Below are 13,446 nucleotides of genomic sequence, written 5' to 3'. Positions count from 1 at the left end.
AAATATAATTATACTGCATATCTTGTTTGCAATCTGCTTTTTGTTTATACCATGTCACTAATCGTGAGCATCTTCCTATGTTATTAAATATTGCTCTACAGTATCATCAGTAATTCAAATTTTTCTCCTCTGGTATGGAGAGCATTGTCTACTTACTGTCAGGGTGAACTCTCAGCTAGTAACTGGAATCATAACTGAAAAGTCCTGAAATATAACATCCCTTTCCTCAATTTAAAAAATAGGAAAAGAGGTGAGCACTGGATGGTCCCCTTGATGCCAGCTTTTTGTGTATTTACCTTGAGGTGTGCCTCCTTCGTTCCCCCAGTTCCCTATTCCTGCGGAGCAGCTGAGGTGCTGTTTGGTTTGGGAGGGAACTAGTGTGCTCCACAGCTCAGTCTCAGATGCAAGACCCTCTTCAGCTCCATTCCCCTCTGCCTTCCCTCTCAGATCTGTATAAGAGTAATATTTAAAATTTTAGCTTTATTCTACCATGGAATCAACATGAACTAACAAGAATGTGCCAGAGATATCGCAAACTACTACGTTAAAAATTCTTATATGTGGTATACGTTTTGGATTACTCTTTACTTTCAAAGGTACGTAAGTTTATCATAAACACAGACTATGTCTAAAAGGGAACACTTTAGTCATTAAAATAAACACTAAAGGTAAAAACTAAGCAATTTGCGATTATTTAATGGGTGAAAAGAGGTTTAACTGTTGCTGGCAAGAGAGGATAGTGATAGTCCAAGTTATACCCATTAACAGTCATATTTTAAATAATTAGTCTTAGTGACAGACATCATAACTGTTAAAGAATGCTTATCCCCTTTTCTTAGCCTCAAGAGCAAAAAACAGTTTAGGTCAGTCTGTTTCCCTGAGACTAGTCCAGGACATCATCACCCTCACCTGGCTTCTGCATAACCTGCTGGCAGCCTTCCTGCTTCTACCCTGGAGACCCTGTCATTCATTCATTCTGCACTCAGCAACTACCATGATCAAATACTCAGGTCACCTTTCTCCCCTGATTACGCCCTCCAATGGCTTATTCCCACAGACTTACAGGTTGGAGACCTCGTCTGGCCTCTCTGTCCAATCTCAACATTTTAAACCTCTGCTACCGGCCGGCGCCACGGCTCACTGGGCTAATCCTCCGCCTGCGGCGACGGCACACCAGGTTCTAGTCCCGGTTGGGACGCTGGATTCTGTCCCGGTTGCTCCTCTTCCAGGCCAGCTCTCTGCTGTGGCCCGGGAGTGCAGTGGAGGATGGCCCAAGTCCTTGGGCCCTGCGCCCGCATGGGAGACCAGGAGAGGCACCTGGCTCCTGGCTTCGGATCAGCCCAGCCGCAGCGGCCATTGTGGGGTAAACCAACGGAAAAGGAAGACCTTTCTCTCAATACACCAGCCTCCTTCTAGCTGTTCCATGAACATGGTAAACTCAGTTCTGCCTCAAGACTCTGGGATTTGCTGCTGAATCTTCTTTCTTCTGGTTCTTCATATGACTGGCTTTCTCATCTGCAAGAACTCAGCTTAGCCAAGATCTCCTAAGAAAGGCCTACAAGCCTTCTGCCCCAGTACACCTGTCATTCTGTCTCCCTTTTTTCTTGGAAGGACTTACCCCAACTCAAGTTTCATGTTTAGTTGTCAGTTTTCTTACTGATTTTCTGTATTTCCCTCTAGAATATCACTCCAGTGAGAATAAGGACCTTTTTTGAATTCAATGCAGTTTTGCAGCTAGCACAGAGCCCTGCGCTGGCACCAATCAGTATAGCATCCAACTAATATTGCTTTTAGTGAATTTATAAACTTGAGGGATGACTTTAGACCACCTTCAGACAAGATATTCAAAAATCACTATTTAAAAGGGTTTATTTAATTATTTGAAAGGCAGAGCTGGAGGGAGATGGAGAGAGAAACAGAGAGAAAGAGAGAGAGAGAGAGAGAGAGAGAGAGAGAGAGAGAGAAAGAATATGACTTTTGTACTTCCCAAATGGCCACAACCACCAGGTCTGGATATGGGCTAGGCCAAAGCCAGGATCCAAGAACCTCTATATTTATCTCCCATGGAAGGGGCCAAGCATTTGGGCCATCTTCTGCTGCCTTCCCGGGCACATAAGCAGGAAGCTGGACTGAAAGTGGAGTTGCTGAAAATCAAATCAGCACTCTGATATGTGATCCTGGCCTTATAAGAACTAGCTTAACCCACTATGCCACATCTCTGGCCCCACCTTCCAAATCACTTTTATGTCTCTGTATTCTCATCTGAAACACAGGACAAGGGGTCTTCAAAAACTTCATGAAAAATACATATTATGACAAACTATTTGTGGATTTCAAAATTTTTTGCATCAAAATAATTTTTCAATTGTTATTTATGTTTATTTGAAAGGCAAAGAGAGAGAGACAGAAAGACAGAATTCTCCCAGATTCACTGCTGGTTCACTCCGCAGATGCCCACAGCAGTCCCGTGGCTGGGCCAAGCAGGAGCCAAAAACTCTGCTTCCCAGGGTGCACCACAGCAGAAAACTGGAATTGGAGCAGAGCCTAGACTTGAGTCTAAGCCAAGCACTCCAATATGGGATGCAAAGCAGCAACCTTAACTGCTGTACTAAACCATTGCCCCAAAATAAATTTATCTTTTTATTCTATTTTCCATGAAGTTTTTGAAGACCCCTTTTATTTACCTTATAAACTACTTTTGTAAATTAAATAACACATGCAATATCCTTAAAATGAGGCCTAACACATCATTCAATAAATATAGCTATTATTACTATTGCTCTTTATTATTATTATTATTATTATTATTGACAGGCAGAGTGGACAGTGAGAGAGAGAGACAGAGAGGAAGGTCTTCCTTTGCCGTTGGTTCACCCTACAATGGCCGCTGCGGCAGGTGCGCTGTGGCCAGTGCACCGTGCTGATCCAAAGCCAGGAGCCAGGTGCTTCTCCTGGTCTCCCATACGGGTGCAGGGCCTAAGGACTTGGGCCATCCACCACTGCACTCCCGGGCCACAGCAGAGAGCTGGCCTGGAAGAGGGGCAGCCGGGACAGAATCCGGCGCCCCAACCGGGACTAGAACCTGGTGTGCAGGCGCCGCAGGTGGAGGATTAGCCTATTGAGCCGCAGCGCTGGCCACTATTGCTCTTAATATCTAAACTTCAGGGCTGGCATGGTATTTTACAACCATTATATGAGAAATGTGCTACATCCACTCTGGATATTTATATTTTGTTTAGACTTCCAAGAGTTCCCATTCCTGAACCTGTTCACACTAGACTTTTTCTGTTAAATTTAGATTCTGACATTTTAAAAGTATTTACTCTTCATCTTTCCATAAACCCAGTGACAGGTGAAGAAATTAACCACTGAAGAATGCATATTTCTAAGAATTTCTTCTGTTATATACCCAGGTACAGGAATTCCCACTGTAGGAGCATTCTGTACTGTATTTATAGATTTTGGTACATTTTCACCAAGGTGGCTTAGTGTGGGACATTGAAATAAGACATTAATTAGTTCACAAATCTAATTCCTTTATAGAGGAATAGATACTATAGATACTCATCATGTATTTAATATATGAAAACCTGTGGGAGTTATAAACTGATCTCTGTCCATGTGGGCCTTAAAACACAAGGAAGGAAGGATTATATCTTTTCATGAGCAGATCAACAATGTCATTGGCCACCAAATGGTATATGACAAATGAGTAGCTGGAATAGTATGTACCATAGAATTCCTTTTCATTAGTTTAAGTTTATTGAACACCTGGTAAAGATCAAGATTGTGTTGTGCCACCATTGGTTACACAAATATTTGTGACCTACTCTTAGCAGGAATTCTGCTGTCAACCTCATGGTCTAAGGAGATATTAATGAAGATATTAGAAAAATTGTAAACATTTTTAAAATCCTCACATAAGTTATACCTTTAATTCTGTTACTTATTACTTTAATTGGATTTGTCACTCTGTGTGATTGGTAACATTGGATTTTTTTCATGCTGATTACAGGCTCTGAATTTATCACCTTTGGGTTCCCTAGATGCTCTGCCTTGTATAATGGCACCTCTGCCATCCTACTCTGTACATCCAGTTATTTAGCCCCCTTTCATCCATGAAATAAATGGAAAAGGTCTTTCTATGATCACTTCCTCACGTGGCCTTGCCTCCCCATCTGGCCTCAGGTCCAGTCTTGGCTCCTGTCACCAGAGCACTTGCACTTCTCAGGTTTCCTGATGATGCAATGCTTTCTCACACTTCCCGCCATCTGCTGGGAACGTCCTTCTCCTTGTTGTTGATCCAGAGAAACCCTGCACACATACAAATCCTTCAAGGATCAGTACAAATAGAATCCTCTATAAAGCCTCCTCTGACCACACAGTCGACTTAATTCAGTGTCACATACCCGTGTGCAGTCCACTAGTAGACCATAGACCCTTTTGTGTTAAATGAAGTCTCATAGTCTCTGGAGAAACACAGCTGTGAGCTCGTGTGTGTGGTTTGGTGAGCAGAGCCAACGAAAGGCTGGATTCAGTGCCCACTCACCTCCGGAAGATCCCCCAGTGCAGAGCAATGCTGGCATATTTGCCTGTGTATCTTGCTGCCAAAAGGTAAACTCCTGAGGACAGAAATCAGGCTTTTCATCCTCATGTATCAGGGGACAGCTCAATGCCGCATGTGCAATCACTGAGTATTTGTTTTTGGTTTACAAATTACCTGACGATGTGGAAATAGGAGTAAGAAAACTAAAATCAGAAAAGTTGTGCACCACTGCCAGTTGAAAATGAGAGTGTTGATATTTTCTCAATTATAATGCAAATAAAAAGGATTTATGTGAGGCAAAGATATTCTAGGGCTGCATCTAGTAGATAAAATGAAGTTACGATGTACTACTCCTTTCTCATCATTTTAAAACTTTGATTGTAATCTTGTTTATCTTATATTTTCAGTGTTTATAAGGTATCAAGAATTATTTCCAGGAAAAGGGGAAATAAGTGAATGAGGAAGTACATTCTCTCTCTCTGTCACATACATACACACACAGAGAGAGAGAGAGAGAGAGAGAAATATTAATTAAACAAGCCATGCAAATGTAACTGAGATACTTGTTTCACTGGTTTGGATAATTTGCTTGTCAATCTGTAAGAAAAAGAGAGGGTAAGCATGAGATCTTGAAAAATCCAGAAAGCATCAAGAATCTATGAAGTCAGACCAGATGTCTGGATGGTTTCAAGTCTTCTTGATAGTAATGCCAGCATGATTTCCCAAAGATGGGTTCAGACCCGCTCTCCTTGAGTGGTTCTGGCTGCATAAATTAAAGTAAGGCAAACTCATCAGAGCTTCAGTGTGACTCGCTTTTAGAGATTTGAAAAATGTTCTTTTATTGAGACTGAATAGCTGGATGCACTTTTGCTGCCAATATCAACACAGTCCAAGGGCCCTCCCATTATTTGCTGCTAGAGTTTTCTTAGGACATGGAATGGGGCGGGGGTGGGAGTGTGAAAAGCCTCAGAGAATTGTGTTTTGTTTTGCCTTTTTTTTCTTCCTGTTCTTGGCTCATACAGTGAGTTGATGGTAAACATTGGGCAATTTATATAACCGCACTATTCCTCAATTTCCTTATTAGCAATACTGTCTTATTTATAAGCAGTTTTGAAACTTTTGCAGGCACACAGAATGCTGGTGTGAATATCCAACGTAGATATTTTATTTCTAATCCACTTGATGTCTTTCCAATAGTGGAGGCTGCCTGTGTCAGACTCACTTGGATTGTTAAGGTGCAGATCCCCAGGCCCACCTCCAGACCTTCTGAATTAGAGTACAAGCAAACATCTCCATTGTAAAGAAGCTCCTCCAGTGAATCTGTGGCATTCTGAAATACTCATTTGAGTATCTCTGCATTCTGGCAAACCTAAGATTGAACTAGATGGTTTGATTACTTAAAAATCCCCTGGTATCTCCCAGGATTTTCTGGGCTGACCCAGACTCAGTCATTTTTCCCAGAGAAACTACATATTGTGATTGAGTCGTTCATCTAAAATATATCTGAAATTTTATTTTGCAAATCTCTGTCCTCAGAGTGTATGTAATCTCATAGGATGTTAAGAACTAGCAGTTCATAGTCAGGAGTGAAATGAAGTGAATACTCCAGCCTGCAGAAGTAAAAGGATGGAGTAAGTGAGCATCACTCTGCCTGCTTTCAGTTTAATGTTGGACTTCCCCTAGGAGACCCATAGTTGAGATTATATTCTTGGTTTAGCCTCTGATTCAGCTTTGACCTTTATTCTTTCCGTAGAGTTTCCCATTCCACAATATATGCCTTCTGCATTCTCATGAAACATTTTTCCAGAAGAGCTGTTTGGTTGATTCAGAAGGAGAATTATATTGTGCTAACCATATGTTGTACAACCAGAGGTCATTTAAGAAGCAGTGATAGCCTTAGCTTGTAAATCAGTGACAGAGGTGATGTCTTATGACTGAAGAGGAGAAAAAAAACCTGGACAGTCCTTTCTGTTGTGCTGAGAGCAGAAACCAGTACCCAGGCTTGTAGATTTCCTGGATAAAGCACTCCAGCATCTGTAACTCCAGAAACTTGGATACTCCAGAAACTGCAAGGAGTTACACAGAGTTCCTGTTAATCGCTCAGAAACCTGGCAGAATGAAAGGACAGCTGCTTCCCCTAGCTTTGCTTTACCATTTGTCCTGGACAGATGACTGTTACGTCACAATTATCATCACATTTACCACCTCTTCTTGGACTGTTCAACTATGTTAAGACCTGTTACTAGTGTTTCTATCACTGCAAAACAAATTACCACAAATTTAGCAGGTTACAAAAACACATGTTTATCATCTCAATGTTTCCATGGGACAGGAGCCCAGGGCCAGCTCAGCTGGGCCTTCTGCTTGGTGTCACAGGTTGAAACCAAGGTGAATGCTAGACTGCATTCTCACTGGAGGCTCAGCTAGGGAAGGATCTGCATCCAGGCTTCCTTAGGTAGAGACGGAATTCATTCCTTGCAATTGTAGAATTTATGACAGCTTGCTTTTTCAAATTTAACAGTGAGGGTCTCTTTATTTTATAGCATTTATACAAATCAATAGGAAATCCTTAGGCTTTAAAAGATAAATGGGCTTCATATTCATTAGGATGGCTAATATTCTGAAAAATGGAAAAACAAAAAAATTGTTAATGAGGATATAGAGAAATTGAAACCCTTCTGCACTGTTGGTGAGAATATAAAATGGTAAACCAGTCTGAAAAAAAGTATGGTGATTCCTTAAGGTGTTAGCCGAATTCCCATATAACCCATCGATTCTACTTCTGGATATGAACCCAGCCACCACCACCCTCCCCCACAAATTGAAAACAGGGACCTAAACAGATATTTGTACACCCATGTTCACAGCAGCACAATTCACAATAGCCACAAGGTAGAAACAGCCTATGTTTATCAGTGGATGAATGGATAAACAAAATATGGTAAATAGACATGGAATATTTATTCAGCCTTAGAAAGAAAGGAAATTCTGACCCGTGCAACAACAGGAACCTTGAAAACATCATGCTAAGTGAAATAAGCTAGTCACAATGGAAAGTATTTTAAGAATCCACTTATATTTGGTACACAGGGCAGTTGAAATTGTAGAGACAAAAAGGAGAGTGGTGGTTTCCAGGGATTGGGAAGGGTGACATGTGGGAGTTACCAGTATGGGTATGGAGTGTTAGTTTTTTAAGATGATAAAGAGATGGACCATGGTGATGGTTGTTGAAGAATATGAATGTGCTTAATGCCTCAGAACAGTGCACATAAAAATGGTTACAATGCTAAGTTTTATGTTATATATATTTTACAACAATAAATATTTTTAAAGATTTTATTTTTATTTATTTGAAAGATAAAGTTACAGAGAGAGGTAGAGACAGAGAGAGAGAGGTCTTCCATCTGCTGGTTCACTCCCCAGATGGCCTCAACGGCTGGAGCTGCGCCGATCTGAAGCTGGGATCCAGGAGCTTCCTCCTGGTCTCCCACGCAGATGCAGTGGAGAGACTGAAAAAAAAGTATGGTGATTCCTTAAGATATTAGCAGAATTGCTAATATCTAAGGACTAAGGACTTGGGCCATCTTCTACTGCTATCCCAGGCCACAGCAGAGAGCTGGATCGGAAGAGGAGCAGCCAGGACTAGAACCGGTGCCCATATGGGATGCAGGCGCTTCAGGCCAAGGCTTTAACCCACTGCGCCACAGTGCCAGCCCCACAACAAAAAAATTTGAAACGAAAAAATAAACAGGCTAAGAGATGAACATATAGATCATATAGCAGGAAATGTAACAAGTGATCATGAGAAAAGATGCTTTACTTTGGTGACAAATAAATGAAAATTCATAATGAGGTACCATCTGTTAATTTAATGGGATAATGAATGTTACATATTTAGAGCACAAAGCATGTGTATAGCACAGAATTCTATTCAAAACATGTTTCACTTCCATGCTTCTTCCTTACTTCCCCTTATAGAGATAAAAACTTCATATAATATTTTTATCCCATGTTTCATAAAAGATGGATTTCAGGCCATACCAGGTCTTTACTAAATTACTAGTTGAATTTTAAAAGATGTAAACACTTTTCCTTTAGGTCCAGGGGTTGGGTTCCAATATAATGAAGTAAAATGACAATATTAAATACAATTCTATCAAAGAGTAATTAAATCATTTACACCAATGTATCCCAGAATTTGTAGTAATAGAAATGATAAATTCAGATTCTACCTCTATGTCCAAACACTGGTATTCTTATAACAGAGTCCCTTCACATTCTTATTTCTATTCCATGTGGCCACACACCTGCTGTATTATCTTACAGCTTGCATGAGTCACTATTAACTTTTGGCAATGTACTGAAGGCAGTGAGAGTAAATAATTCTGATGGTAATAAAATTTAACAATACATTTATTGTTAATTGATTAAACACTATAGATAACCTATTAAGCATTTTTCTGTTATTTAACCCTTGCATCCTTCTGACACAAATGAAATTAGTGTTCTTTTGCAGGTAAGAAAACTGAAGCTCAAAGTTTTTATAATTCACTGTATATCATACAGCTGACTGGTAGAGCTAGAATTCAAACCAAAGTCTGTCCAACTCCAAACCTCTGGTCATCCCACTATTCTGCACTACATATATGGATATTAATCATATTTATTTCATAAGTAAAAATAATTTAGAAGAATAAAAATTTAAGAATGTGACTTTGTTGAAATAGTCTGTGAATAATCATGGTTTTTGAAATTTCATATTATTTCAGGAGTCGGAATCATGTAGCTCCCACAAACCAGCTGTTGTACATTCAGAATAGAATGTTTCCTATTCCATGTCAAAAGTGCAGATTTGCTTTCTGATAAGATGTGCTATTTGGAGACTGTCATTTCTTATTGTGATTCAGGTGCAAATAACAGGAAAACATATTTTTTTCCTATCTTGGCAAAAGGTGGGGATATTTCTAAATAATAATACTTAATAGAATGATTTAAATGGTCATTTTTAGCTTTGGGAATTGGGGAGAAAGCAGATTATACACAGGATTCAAAGAGATAACAATGGTCTCCTGCCCGGCAGAAAAGGCCAGCCATGAAGTTTCCCAAGCTCCAGGCCATAAGTTGGTTCCTCAGGGACACTTATTGCTCTACAGTATAAAACTGCAGATTGTCTGAGAGATGACATCTTCGTCAATGCCATCTCTGAAAGTGAGTTTTATACACACAGAGACATATACACACATTTATTTATTTATATCCAAGTCTTTTAAAAAAAAATCTAACACCAAAGAGAAACACAACACCAACCTTAGCTTTGTGATTCTTGGACAACTCAACAAATGGTAACTATACAAGTCTTACGTGATACAGCTTTTTGGTGGTTGTGAAAATATAAAGAAAAAATGTATGCTGTTTTTAATCTGAAAGGCAGAGACAAACAGACTAAACAAAGAGTTCTTCTATCTGCTGATTTAGTTCCCAAATGCCTGCAGCAGCCAGGACTGGCCAGGCCAAAGCCAGGTACCTGAAATTCAATCTGGGTTTCCTATATGGGTAGCAAGGACCCAAACACATGAATCATTACCTACTTCCTCCCATGGTGTGAATGAGCAGGAAACTGGAATCAGAAATGTAGCTGGGATTTGGATGTGAGTAGCCTAAGCAGCAATTTAACTGCCACACCAAATGCCTGCCCCCAAAATATTTTTAAATATTCTATTTCTCTTATAGAAATCAAATTCTGAATTTTAAAAGACAAATGTGTTTAAAGTGTTTCCAAAACAAATGTGAAAATTGACAACAAATGAATTTGAACAGAAAGATAGACATCCACACACAATTCTCTCTTCACTTGAATTGTTCTAAACTACGTTTTGCTTCTTCTGTTTGCAGGGCTCATACTTGTTTTAACCGTCTGGATCTGCCCCCATATCCATCCTTTTCCATGCTTTATGAAAAACTCTTGACAGCAGTTGAAGAGACCAGTACCTTTGGACTTGAGTGACCTGGAAGCGCAATGTCCAGTTCTTTATGTAATTTCAGCAATTTTGGGAACTGCCCTCTAGAAGAATTACTGAACATTCGTTTCAAGAGTGCACTTCAATTGGAGTGAAGCTGAGTGCTGTTATATTGCAGGAACATGTGCCCTATCACATTTGAGGACTGGTGATGAGTCTTCTTGCTAGGCTTTGGGTGAGCTTGATGCCCAGGGAACAGCCCAACCGTCTTTCAATCAACAGTTCTTGACTGCCAAACTTTTTCCATTTGTTATGTTCCAAGACACAGATGAACCTGTACGTGATCAGCTAGTTCCATGGTAATTTTTAGGGACTCAGGAGAATCTTGAAACTTACCCTTGAACATGCTTCAAGCCAAACTGGCAGCACTTGGCCCACTCTCCAAATTAGTGCAAGTTATATAATATAATAAAAACAGCTATATTTCATGAAAGTACATTCAGTTAAGCCCTAAGTTATAAACAGAATATTCTTTTCTTGCTTATGAGTGCCTGCATGGTGTGCACCATAGGTTTCAGCTTTCATGGGACACGAGTGAAAATGAAACCGTCATTATGAGGTAACTTAAAAGATTTGCAATAAGGTGGTCTGTGACAATGTATATGCAAGTGGTATATGTGTAATTATGACTGAAGACAAACTTATTCAATGAATTACTAATGACAGATTTTATGCTTTATAATGCATGAAAAAATTAAATATAACTAGCAATTAATCACAGCATATCAGGAAAAAGTACATGGTGAGTTCATTTTGTAATAGGTTCATTATATTTATGTTCTTTAAGATGTATATAAGAACCTACCTATCATACTGTATGTATAACCTGTTTCATTTCCATGTTCCACACTTACTCGGGCATCATACTAGTATGTATTCTTTTAAGCACTCTCAAGGGAACAAAAGGGCCTTTTATTTTTATAAAGGTTAAAAAACTCCCCGAAATATTTTGCACTGAATGTACCAAAGTTGAGGGATATTACAATATGAGTAACAGCAACTCCATCACTTGACAAGTATAATAGAAAATAGCTTCTAAATCAAACTTTCTTCACAGTGCCATGTCTACCACTACAAGGACTGTGCATCTAAGTAATAATTTTTTAAGACTCACTATATGTGATAGTATGATATGCATTTATTTAAAATGCATTAGACTCTTTTCCATCCATCAGATACTTTACCGGATGGCATTTAATACTGATATTTCGTATTTTCCCCACTGCTTTTTATTTGTACAGCATCATTAAACACTAAGCTCAGTTAGGGAGTCATCAGCAACACTGAGGAGATCAGTTCTCTTTAGTAATAAGAATCCCATTTTCTCTCATCAGTGAAGACATCATGAATTGAAACTCTTAGCACTATATTTCTAAGCCTGCATTTTCACTGATGGCATAGTTTTCTTATCAGTATCAGGAAACAGTTTTTCTATGGAATCTTTAAAACTGCATGACATCAGTAACCTTATTTCTGCTTAATTTTATGACAGGGTATATCCTGTTTTAATTGCTTTTGGGATTACCCCACCTCATTGTTTATTTCTTAATGTATGGCCATAACTAATCAGACGCACAATACAGTGAAGTTAAATTGAGGGTAGTAGAATCATTGGATTGACATTCGGTTTTCCAGCCTATGGGTTTACAGGCATTGCTTACACATTTCTTTAAGAATTAAGTTTCTAAGTAGCCATGGAATTCCCATTATGGAATGTTGGCAATATTACATTTTATAGGGATCATATACATAGTTTGCTTAGGTGTTTTGTAAGAACTGATTGCTCTCCTGTGGGCTATATTATGTTTATTGTTGGGACCTTTAAGAAGAATATCACTCATGTTGCATTCCTGCATTAGAGGCAGGTACTTCAGTGTAGGGGAATGTTCTGAAGAAGAAAAAAAGGTTACAGATATCTGGAAATAAAAAGGGGAAGATTTATTGGTATACCATAATTGGATAACTAAAAGGGGGAAGAGAAAAAAATTTTAACTGGAAATGTTAGTTTGTACTTATTGATCATGAATATAAGTATACATTTAATTTTAAAAACTTTTTACTTGTTTGTATTTTTTCATTATGAAGACAAATACTATAACACACTGACATACTTTTTTAAAAATCATGTTTCTGATGGCATGTTTGATGTTTCAGAGCTGGTGTTCTCTAAGCAACTGATGTAGATCATTGCATTTATTTCAAAAATACATTGGTAGACTGTGTTACCTTTCATTTGGATTTGAGACACTTTGTTACCATATGCCATATTGCTAGATAAAAGAGATTTGAAATAAAATGTATCTAAGTAATTTCTAACAAATATATTTCTTTGTTAAGGCAACCAATTTATTCCCAAATAACTGTTCTCTTTAATGTATGCAGACATTCTTAATTAGTATAATCCTCTAGTTGATATTATTTCTAAATTGGGAATTATCAAAGATGTGCTTAGCATATCAGAACACCATGATAACTTATCTATTATTATTCATTAGTAAAATAAAAGGCAACCAATAACCATATAAAATATTAAATAACATTTCCACAGACAAAATTAGACCTTAATATATTCTATAATTAAAAATACCCATAAATATTTTATGGACTATGAACCCAGATAACTGGGCTTACTTGCTTTAAGAAAATCACAAGTGCTGATCCTTCCACCATAAAAGACAGTCACAATATCATTCACATATGCAGAACATCTCCTGAATAAGAAAACAGGCACACTACTGGCATTTACTCTGTGCAGTCACTGTGTCTGAAAACAGAACTACAAGATTATCAGCCTGCCCTCGAGAAGCTCACAATTGACTAGAGAAGACACCAAAGTTCCAAAAAAGCAGTTTAAGCAAAACTTTGTAAGTTTTACATTGAAGA

General features: G+C 38.6%; 1 protein-coding gene across 2 annotated transcripts in view; it reads left to right on the top strand.

Annotated features, from left to right (window-relative positions):
- HECW2 (HECT, C2 and WW domain containing E3 ubiquitin protein ligase 2) overlaps positions 1 to 12,890 on the top strand; it is a 335,902-nt gene extending 323,012 nt beyond the window's left edge. For both annotated transcript variants that reach the window (XM_062189442.1, XM_062189447.1), the window contains one exon: positions 10,439 to 12,890. In XM_062189442.1, coding sequence (XP_062045426.1) covers positions 10,439 to 10,550 — 112 coding nt within the window. In that variant the 3' untranslated portion in view covers positions 10,551 to 12,890. The remainder of the gene's footprint in view (positions 1 to 10,438) is intronic.
- Positions 12,891 to 13,446: the final 556 nt, after the last annotated feature.

Source organism: Lepus europaeus, chromosome 1 (genome assembly GCF_033115175.1).
Source record: "Lepus europaeus isolate LE1 chromosome 1, mLepTim1.pri, whole genome shotgun sequence".
NCBI classification, from domain to species: domain Eukaryota; kingdom Metazoa; phylum Chordata; class Mammalia; order Lagomorpha; family Leporidae; genus Lepus; species Lepus europaeus.
Note: the sequence above shows the minus strand (reverse complement) of the source record. Positions and strands in the feature narration are given on the sequence as shown.